Genomic DNA, 11,185 nt, shown 5'->3' with positions numbered 1-11,185 from the left:
CTAGGGAGATCAGAGGAATTAATGTATAATGAAAGAAATAGGTTAGAATCTTTACACAGTTGTAAACTTGACTGTTGTACCAGCTTAACAGAAATTTCACAACAAATCTTCTTAATTTTTATTTAATTCATTCCTCGAAAGCTTGATGGAGAGATTGGGTTTTCTTTCTTTCAAATGTGCCTTAGGTCTGATTTTTTATATATTATTTTTTTATTAAGTGTGATATCAATTACATTAATATAATATCACAATATAGGGTCGATCATGGACAAATTGGAAAAGGACCATACATAATATCTAAATGTATGTAAGACAGTGACTGACTGGGGAATTACAGTGGGTGTAAAAGAAGATGACTCAACGGTATCGGGTTTGTGCTAGATCATGTACAAAAGGAATGTTGAGGTCGGTGTGATGATGAAGTGATATAATATAAAGTATCTTTATAAGTAGTGAGTATGAATGAATGCAATATTGACGCATCCGTTGAATTGTTTGGGTAAGAAGAGTATGACCATTTGTTTTCTTATTACAATGATCATTGTTTATGATCGGCACTGGGATGAAATTTTATGTTGTACAATTGGCTGTGTCAAACTCACCGTCATATAACAGTTGATAACATTGTAGTCTGGGTAATAAATAAGACCATACCTTTACCGTTTTGAAACACCTCATTGAACTACATAGAGAGGAATTGGAAAATATCAATAATTCAGATTCATGTACCCTCGTTGAAGCCGGACATGATTATATTTACACCTACGCAATGTCTACAGACATACGAGATTTGACTATTTATATATTATGGCTCTACCACCACACCCTGTAATATGTAAAATCTCCATAAAATATTGTTCCGATTTCTTTTCAAACGGTTTACTTAAATATATTTCCATTTTAAATTTGGTTATCTTTGTTAATTTAACATTGATATATACGCTAAAAAAATATTGTTCTCTTAAAGTTCTTTTATTTATATTAAACTTATTTTTTTACTATTTCACAGTGCAGTGTTGCTTCTTAGCCGCCATATTTTTTTCTTTTTTAGCAAAGCTTAAAATAGAAAAAAATGAAAATAAAGGAACTATAATGTATAAATAAAGTTATCCTATAATGTATAAAGTTATTTTTATTTCTGCAGAGAGCATATAACTTTACTGTAATAAGGTTCTGTTTTTGATCTTAAAGTTCGTAAACGAACTCTTTATATTTACACTGATTCGATAACGGTCACAGTTGTTTTTTAATCAAAGAACTAATTAAGCAATAAACAAAAACGGTTTTTTTACTCTCCTAGAGCGCTTTGCTTTTGGCTGCTGCTCCAAAGGACAAAAGGTTGATACAAAAGCGGACAACTAATGAACATTCCTAGGCAAATTAAACCCCCCAGGGCCAAAGGACGGTCACTGCAAACAATCCCGTCTCTTGTTTCAACTCAAAATTGCCGGCCCCATTCGGTTAATAATGTCTCCCGGCGTCATTGTTATTGTCCGAAAAGGGACAAAGGAGGGGGCGTAAGCGAGTCATTCAATTATCGTGGATGATTCTCCGTGTAAAATTCTATATACCGGACAAAGAAGAAATCTTCCGAATATAGATGAAAGATAGCCGATGTTATTTGGGTTAAATATTTAAAAATGCATGTGAGTTTGTTGTCAGTAAGTAAATGTTCAAGCTTCTTCTTCGAAGAGAGCCAAACAAATACGCTCTTCGGCCTTGCTTATTTTCTTCACGTCACAGAAAATCATTGAATCATGTATATGGGCTAGGCGTTCATAATTCCACCGACCATAATTAGGATGAAAAAAAAAAACATTTTTATTGCGAACAAATTTCAAATGTCAAAATTGTAGTAACTTTTTAGCAAAATGATAACGAGATATTTTTTCAGTTGACCCTAAGCATTTTCGTGTTAAAAAGTACGTATAAAATGCAACAGTTATGCTCATACCGAAAGCTACACGCAGTTCGTCTTCATTAAATGATTCATTAAATGATGAAATTTGTTTCTTCAAAATTTATTTCAGCAATGCAGGCAAGTGACCATCAATATTTTCATAGTAGAAAGTTGGATGTTTAGCCAAAAAAGGCATTACATTGTTCAGACATTTAAATATTTTCATTACAAACTGGTCAAATATAAAAATTCTTTATATTACTAGTAAAATTCACAGAGAATGTAAATGGTTTTTATTATATATAAAAAATCGTCTTTTTTCCTAATTCCCAAATTCTTTTATATAACAGAGAAAAATCAATACCATAGAATTAACATAAAGCTGAAAAAGATTGCCTTGTCGATTCCGTAGGAGGGCACAGCGTAGGATTATGACATGTTGGACCATATTATAAAGAAGACGAGAAAGTATGTATGTTTATGCTTTTCAGAACTCGATGCTAGGCCGTGCATTCAAATGCAAATGCTTCCAATTGCATTTATTCAGACGGGCTGATGTTTTACAATAAATATATAAAATTTAGTTTTACTTTCCATCACGATGATAAGGAATACCTGGAATAGATATTTGCATAATACTTCTCTCAGAATTCATTTGAAATTTTGCTAGAAATCAAGGATTTGCATATATTTATAAATTTGTTACACACGTTTGCATGAAGTGCAATGTTTTTTGTGTTTCTTAGTATATGTTAGTATATAATATGTATATTATATTATAGTTAGATAAAAAGTTTTTTCTTTTATTTTATATAAAATATGAATGGAAATAAGAGAAACATTTACGTTATATTTTTTCACAACTAAAACAAACTTATATATTCTTAAATTTATTATGGTTGATTTGTTCAATAATTGTGCATAAAAATTTCCTACGCAAGTTTTATAAACAAAGCGCACAACCAAGAAAAGGGTTATAAACAAACTTCTCTAAACAAATATATCAATATATCTCTCCGTATCAATATTTTTGTTATCTTGCCGTAAAAAAAAAATTATAAATTTATGCTTGCCTAAGGTTTGTTGCACTTTGCGAAAATATTTATGTGTAAGCAATCGTTTCATGAAAATTATCAACGAATATCCAATTTTTTATCCAGGTGTTTTCAATTGTACATTATGTCGCCATGAAGATAAGAGGCATAATTTTTCATTAATATTTTTATATCGCATAATAAATTAATTGTGTTGATTGTACTAGTGCACAAATTTCCTAATTCATCAAAAGATTTATTTAGACCATTTCCTTGTTTTTTAAGAATTGTAAACCGTAATTTAGGTTACGCATCTATATAATTATTTTTACTCATTAGATCCAAATAAATAATGATTATTATTAAAACAACGTTTCGTTTTGGGCATAGGCGTTGTCACTTTCATCAGCTTGCTTGTAAATAATTCAAATAGTTAGTTTAAAAATTAAACAAAATAGTGTTATTTTGCTGAACAGTTCCTACTCTATGATATAACATGGTTCACGCCTTTCCGCCAGGAGCGACTATTGCCGTCCCTTCGAGCTGGAGTTCGCATGGAAAGAGCAATTAGTTATGTTTTGTTGCACGCTTTCGTGTCAATAGTGTTTGCCCCTAAGCTAAATGCGTTGTTACTTTGGCGAGCCGAAACAACGTAATTTGTTTCTTTGATTCATGGCAGTTTTAAATGAAGCCGTATCGCTTGGAAACGGCGTTTTCTACGCTGTCCTACGGTAAAACCAGCAGAGATGATGAGGTTCTTACTGAACAGCCTTATAGTTTCGATATTTTTCAGTATCACAAAAAACAAAAGGAAGTAATCTTTTTAATCCATCAAAACTAATTATCGACTGTGATTGATAAATAAATTTAATCTGCAAACAATACAATTTAGTAGATGTAGGAAATTGATCGAAAAGTTAATATTTCTTAGGCATTAGAATGGAAAAACGTTGATTGTTAGTAAAAGAAAAGAAATGAGTAAAATACTACATTTAATTAAGATTTGTGACACTATCACTGTCACTGTCATGGGATCTTAAGGCCAGAGTCATTTTAGTCAGCAAGGAGGGTCAAAAGGGAATTAATACTCGGGGTAAGAATTTCTAGATTTGAGGATTTATGTTGGCTGTTTCATGAAGCTTGTGGTAGCGGGAGCGTATTACATCTTGGACAACAGGAATATTTACGCCTGTATAGGTGCGTTTCCATTGCGCGAAAATGACTCGAGCAACTGTTCTGCGAAATTGTCTCGCGTTGTGTATACCTAGACCTCATTTAGAAACTTTTTGCGCGATGATGTTTCAAGGTGAGCAGACGCAGTCAAGCGCATCAAAGTGCTTCGCGTTGCCTGTGTAAAGGCACACGTCTCAAACTTCAGAATCAACCAGAAGGACCGCATGAGACTTATCCAACTGTATCAGACCTATCGATTTTTGTGGGAAACTAAAGGTAAAAGTCATCATGTTGCAAGAACAAGAGAGAGAATACGTGGAAGGAAATGTCGCGTCGAAAAACTCTGATGCTCCACTTGGCGTAGATATTAACAAAAAATAAATAAATAAATAGGTAACCGTTTAGTAATACTATTTTATACACTTAGTAGTACGTCCAAGATATTATTTGTTGTGTTTTGCCACATCAAAGGTCACATAAAACCTTATTATTTTCTACAGAAAAAGTTCATTTGGAAATCTTATATGCATTTTAGTAAATGTTTTACAAATGACGAAATATTATCTTTTTAAATTATATTTTGCCCCACCTGATTTTTCACATATGCTGTAGCATTGCGTTAGAGGTAGTAATGACAATTTAGTTCGTTTTTGTATTTTTTATTGCTTGTATATTACGTTGTAAATATTTATAAAATTTAAATTCAAAATGGAAGTAGAAGCAGCTCCGAGACTTTATTTCGACCCTCCAAAAAATAATGTCACTAATATCACATTTCCAAAAGAATTCAAAGCGTTGATATTCGATATATATATGTGTTTTCTTGAGGAAAAGCCTGATAACATACTTGATTTTATCATCCGGTACTTCGAGACCATGAAAGAGGAGTGCGGTACGACGAAACTGTCCTGTTCTGGTCCGGAGGTCGCATTGGCGGAATTTGTCGACCTCGACGAGAAGTATTTCGAAACCCGAAGGGGTGCCGTTTTTAACCCAACAAATTATCCTAAAAGCCGCCTCCAAGACATAGACGTAATCTCGAAATTGCAAGAAGAGAAACATCATTTGTTAGGAGTATTGAAGAAAATCGTATTTTTGAAGGACCTCGAAGGTGGAACCATTGATCTATTGTTGGACGCTTTACAATTCAGGAAATATTACGAGGGTGAATATGTGATAGTAGAAGACGAAGAAATGAATAATTTCTTCATTGTCGATTATGGGAGATTTGCTGCCGTTAAAAGCACAGAGGACGGAGAGTGCAAAACGGTTAAAAGATACAAACCTGGTAATTACTTCGGAATGCAAGCTTTCTTTCATAGTCGACCTGCTTCATTTTCAGTAATAACGACTTCTGCATTTGGTACACTTTGGACGATCAGCAGCAAAATTTTCAGGAATTTGGTATTAAACCGTGAATACTTGAAATACATGGATTACACCAGTTATATCAATTCGAGGAATGTGCTGTACGTTTTATCGGAAGACGAGAGATATCAAATCATCGACATATTAGATATCAGGACTTACCCTGATGAAAAGACGATTTTCAGTGAAGGCGATTTAGGCGATGGCATGTTTATCATTATCAAAGGCAAAGTGCAGTTTACAGTTTTGTCCCACGGGATCGGTCCTCCACAAGAAATTATCGCTTGTCGAGCTAGCCAAGGTGCCCATTTTGGCGAACTGAGCCTGGTTTATCCTTGTAAAAGGGCCCTGACTGCAACAGCTGTTGGAGAAACAAGAGCACTGTACATATCCTCAGAAAAATTCCAACGTCTGCTGCCAAACCGTATAAAAACGATACGCAAGTCCATACACTTAAACCCGAACCCTGTGTTTAGAGTATACCAGGTAGACTGTGCTTATAACGATGAATGGAACGTCAACAGTTAATATCTTCCAGGTCGAAAATGTGATGAAAAATGAAGTAATACCAAATAACAGTAAACATACAAAAATAAAAGATAGAAATTTTAAAAGTAAATATCTTATGTCTTATCATATGTCGTATAAAACATTTTAAAATAGTTTTGTGTAAATAAGTTACAAAAATTAGTGTAAATCGTTAATCATGTTAGATGACCGACTCCAAAATTCCGAAATATCCCTTCGACAAGATTTACACATTCCGCTGCCTTTATCTGTTCACAAACAGTAAGGGTTTCTGTGTGTTGTGTACAATACACCTGTAACCAAATTAAAATTAAAGCCTTAACTGATAACATTTTCTGTATAAGCAATTTTAAAACTTAGTAAGAGCCACGTTTTTCTTCTCTTCTTTTTCTCAACAAGAATGAGCCTGTCATCCCTATCTCCCCTAACACTAGGTCTATGTTTTTCTATTAGTCCCATTGGTGGAGAGAAATAGCGGGTTTTATGAAATCAATGTACTAGATTTTTACATTCGAAAGGAGAATGCTACGTGTTAGTAAGACGGAGAAAGAAATCACATAACTGAAACATGGACATCAAGCCACAACACATTCACACAAAACCAATATGACACCACAAGACTAGCACCACACTTTATGCCCTGAAGATGACCCGAATAAAGGTTGAAACTTCGGCAATAAAACAAAAAAAGGTGTTATTCTAAACTACCTCATTTTTGACCGCCCCTCACGACTTCAAAAAATTATGAAACAACCGGACTTAAAAAACACACAAAACAAAAAATATTATGTATTAAATATGTAATTTATTACTTACTGTATTGCATTCAGTTACGTACCGACTGCATTACAAAGCAGTTATTTACACTTGAAAAAATTCTCAATACATATAATGTAGTTTTGCTTGACGTAGGTGGCAATATAATTATTTTTTGTCGCTGCTTTTTATGGAAAAAAAAGGTAAAATTAATTTATCGATTTTCTGCATGGCATTGTAACTTTACTTTTTAAATTCTTATATCCCTTCTAGAATTGTATTTAGACATTTTAAACCGTTTCAATTTAGGCGAGATTTACTATCATGAACAGAAGTCCCCCATTTGAACTTTCGGACCGGAAGGACGGAAGAGCCGAGGGTAAATAGAGAAAGTTGGGCTTTAAAACACACTCCAGTTGTTCTTAAATACTTCTGAAGTGGAAATGAGAAATGTATTCGCCCCACGGTTAATTTTAATTGACGCCGTGCTCACCCTCCGGTCGACTCTTCTGGTAGAGGGTTATTTTAAGCTTGTTTGACGATAATAAAGCACTTTGGGCCAAAGTCGTTTGCTTGCCGAGAAAAAGGGCTTTCTTATTCAAAGGAAAATAAACACACCTTTGAAACAAAACGGGACATAATTACATTTATAAGTTACAACAAAGTTAGATTATCCTCAATTTAAGTCTAATTAACTCTGAGCTTTTCTAATATTTTAAAATAAACAAGGGGATTGAGGAAAAATAACTCACTCTCTCTTTTTCTCTCTCTCTCTCTCTCTCCCTTTCTCTCACTCTCTCACTTCTCTCACTCACTTACTCTCTCTCTCTTTTTCTCTCACTCTTTCTCTCACTCTCCCTCTCTCCATATCTATCTTCCTATCTATCTAATTAGATATCTATCTATGTATTTATATATCAGTATATTTATCATTTACTCTTTCTGAATATATATTATGTGTGAGCACCTGTCTTTCGTCAATAGCTTCTGAAAGAGGAAGCTAAACTCCCTTTACCTTCACGATTTGTAATCTATAAACGAATCCCCTCAAATCTTTGGTTAAATGAGGAAAACAGGAGACCATATTAATTTACTCAGCAATATTAATTTTGGTTAATGGAATGATCGCTTGGAGATGGAACAAGTAAATGTTATCTTAAACCACTTTGGTTACCCAGATACACTAACAGTGAATTTTTTTTAATGATACTAAACTTATCATAATTTTGAGGTTATGAATTTAAATCAGCTGATTACAATTTTTTTATTTACTAAATTCACTAGTTTCGTGGTCCGCTTGACCAAGTAATATCTTACAATTAATTAAGGTTTTTAGTTGAGATAAAAAAGTCAGTGTCGAGCGGTATTCGAACCCACGATCTTCGGCTTGATACGCCGCTGCTCTACCACTTGAGCTATCGTGACCTCGATCTCCTCTCGTCTGAGGAGAAAACTCTTCGGAAACTAAGGAAGTATATTTAATACAATTATTAAGATTCTTACTTCGTTTGGACGTTAGCGATCTGAGTAAGCCTAATTTTGTATATTTTAAGTCTTTTTTAAATATTTTATATTTCTGAGATCATTTCTAAGAGGAATCGATCGGCAAGAGGTATAATAAAGCAAATATTTGTATTAAGTACGTTACCTTTTCTTTTTATACAAAATCGGTATTCATGAAGCCGTTTCTGTAACAAAAATTAATATCCTCAAACATTGGATGGATAAAAAATTGCTATTTTGAAATCAATGAAATAACATTGCCATGCTTGTTTATTTATGGATTATCGGACTGAGAAGAAAGATTGTCTTGCAATCGTTTATATTATTATTATTATATTATTTGAGACTGTAGTGTAATTAAATGGATGTTTACTTAACTATCTATACATATTTTATGAATAGAATCCCATATCCTAAATTTGTCGAATTCTACCAGTGAATATTGCAAAAAACTGAAACGCAGCGACGACAGTTTGACAAAAATTAACGGAAACGACATTAACTACAAATATGTGTTTTAATGAAAATTGGGTGAACTACTAAAGTGAGGAGTCTTCATGAGTCTTTCAGCAAAATCTAGTGGAAATTAGCAAATATGCTTTCCTGATTTTATCAAAATTAGTATATTATTAGTATATTATAGAATATTAAGTTTTTTAAGTTTTTCACGTACTTAACTCGTTTTTCATATTTTTTAACTTAACCTTTCATACTGCAACTATAGGAATAATGTACTGTCTGTTCTCATTTTTTCTCTTTTCCGAGATCATACCGTATCCACTATAAATAATTATTTTTGAAATAAACATATGCTTAGTTTCATGTTAGGCTAAATAAAAGGACATCTTAAGAAGGCTTTTCAGTCAAGGTATTTTTTCACCTTTTATTTCTTTTTCATCCTTTGGGAACAGCGGCGATTCTTTCGAAGTGTCTGTGCCATCTAATAAATGGCACGAGTAGTATTGTTAAACATTTTATTTCCCTGATATCAATTATAAGAGGGGTATTAATTATGCTTTATCTATATTAATTTTAAGTATCGATGCCTTTCTTTCCATAATGAGTGCAACAATTTTCACGAAACTTTGTGTCAAAATTACTGGTGGGTTTAATGATTATTAAGAGATGTCAAAGAAAATTTTACCGGTTATTCACTGTTTTATCCTGTTACGTTTAAAAGCGGAGATTTGCCTACCCAAAAGCAGTTTTTCTTGAATTAAAGGTGCCTGAGATGGGCAAAGTGAAAATTAAGCCATTGGGGATGATAGAAAAAGAGTGCGTCTCCGCAAAAAAATTGCTCTTTAATGTTGGAAGGAAACTGCGGCTCTGTACCATTATTCGGGGCAGTTTGGAAAAATGTACCCCCAGGCAGATTGAACGGTCGTCTTTATAAGGCAAAGGGCGAGTTTAATAAAAAAGTGTGAACTATTTGGCTAAGAGATCTGAGGGCAAGGATAAGTAAAGGGTACTGTAGACAGTTATTACTAATGGCTAGCCGTTAGCTTGAAACCGAGCTACGGTTATAGAGGCGGACGTTCTATTCAGCTTAAATTTGAAAAATCCCATCCTCCCAAAGAAAGGGCTTACACAATAACCTCCTTATTTCTTAATGTGAGATTCTGTTTAAATTAAAAAAAAGAAGTTTTTTCTTTCACGTTTATTCCTATATTCAATCATTGGTAAGTCATGTACTTAATGTTTTTATTGTCTAAAATCATACTTATACAATACAGTTAATATTGAAAGTAGTAATAATAAATTAATTTTGTATTGAAAAATCTGGGATAGGAATAATTTTAAATAAAAGAAAACACTCAAGTCCTTCGTCAACATTTTTTTATCAAGACTTTGAAACCATTAATGATAATTTAAAAGATCCAAATAAACCCATATACGTTTAGTGGTCATAATTAAGTTAAGGCGACATAAAAGATAATCCCCTTTTCATTTCTTTAGATAAGAGCTGATAGGACGGGAGGGTTCAGAGTTGTGCTGGTCAGTCCAAGAAAAACATCTCAATCCAAGCCCGTTTTTGCTCAAGTGGAAATCTGCTGCGATCCTGACGAGGGAAGCCTTTTGCCCTGGTGGAAGTCCGCAGCGATTCTGACGAGGGACTTCGCGACTTCGACTTACCATCCCTCCGAATCCTCTGTCAGGAAAGTGAAACGCGCTACTAACCCCATTGTGTGGTGCAAGTCACCTGTTTATATGCTTTTTTATTTTCATCGTTGCCTATGTTTATTATTTTTTTATTTACCTTTAATAATTTTTTCCAGGGGGCTTCCAACAATAACAATTGTTTTACTATTGCCACTATAGTTCAAGTGGTTAGAGCAGCGATATATTGAGCCGAATGTCGTGGGTTCGAATCCCGCTTGTCACACTAACTTTTTCATCTCAACCAAGACCTTAAATAGAAAGAACAATTATTAAGAATTATGGACATTACCTGCTTAAACTGTTGGTTTCACACAAAGTTTTGATGAACGAGATCTTGGACCAGTTCATACTATATCGGATTTAATACTTCTAAATGTATTGTAATAATGCATTGTTACTATTTATCAGTTAGTTTATTGATATGAATTATTTATCATACTACACAATTTACGCAAAAAAATGGAAATTAGAAAGAACTCTTGGTTTAAACAACCAATTGTCACAAAAATTAAAAATTATTAAGTTAGTTATTCAGATATTATCAGATAACGGTCACTAATCTCTACACATTATTAAGTTATGAAAAATTTGACAAAATACTAAATTTAAGATTGAACAGTTGACGAGAAAACAGCTTTGAAGAATGTCTCAAAATGTTCTAAAATCATATTTCAGTGTACAGTGCACTTACAGGTAATAGGTAAGTATTTAAGTAGAGACTTGAAGGATAGATATGAAATAGTGCAATATTTTGACTTTTTAA

At 33.3% G+C, this 11,185-nt stretch overlaps 1 protein-coding gene across 1 annotated transcript; it reads left to right on the top strand.

Annotated features, from left to right (window-relative positions):
• The first annotated feature begins 4,815 nt into the window (after window positions 1–4,815).
• LOC106672975 (cAMP-dependent protein kinase type II-alpha regulatory subunit-like) lies at window positions 4,816–6,003 on the top strand. Its single transcript, XM_014404843.1, has one exon. The coding sequence runs from the start codon at window positions 4,816–4,818 to the stop codon at window positions 6,001–6,003; it is 1,188 nt and encodes a 395-aa protein (XP_014260329.1).
• The last annotated feature ends 5,182 nt before the right edge of the window (window positions 6,004–11,185 follow it).

Source organism: Cimex lectularius, unplaced genomic scaffold, assembly GCF_000648675.2.
Source record: "Cimex lectularius strain Harlan isolate CLEC.00 unplaced genomic scaffold, Clec_2.1 scaffold182, whole genome shotgun sequence".
Taxonomy (NCBI): Eukaryota; Metazoa; Arthropoda; class Insecta; order Hemiptera; family Cimicidae; genus Cimex; species Cimex lectularius.
Note: the sequence above shows the minus strand (reverse complement) of the source record. Positions and strands in the feature narration are given on the sequence as shown.

Bases quoted from the DNA above. Each gene is read 5' to 3' on its own strand.
- LOC106672975 (XM_014404843.1), top strand. From the start codon at position 4,816: ATGGAAGTAGAAGCAGCTCCGAGACTTTATTTCGACCCTCCAAAAAAT.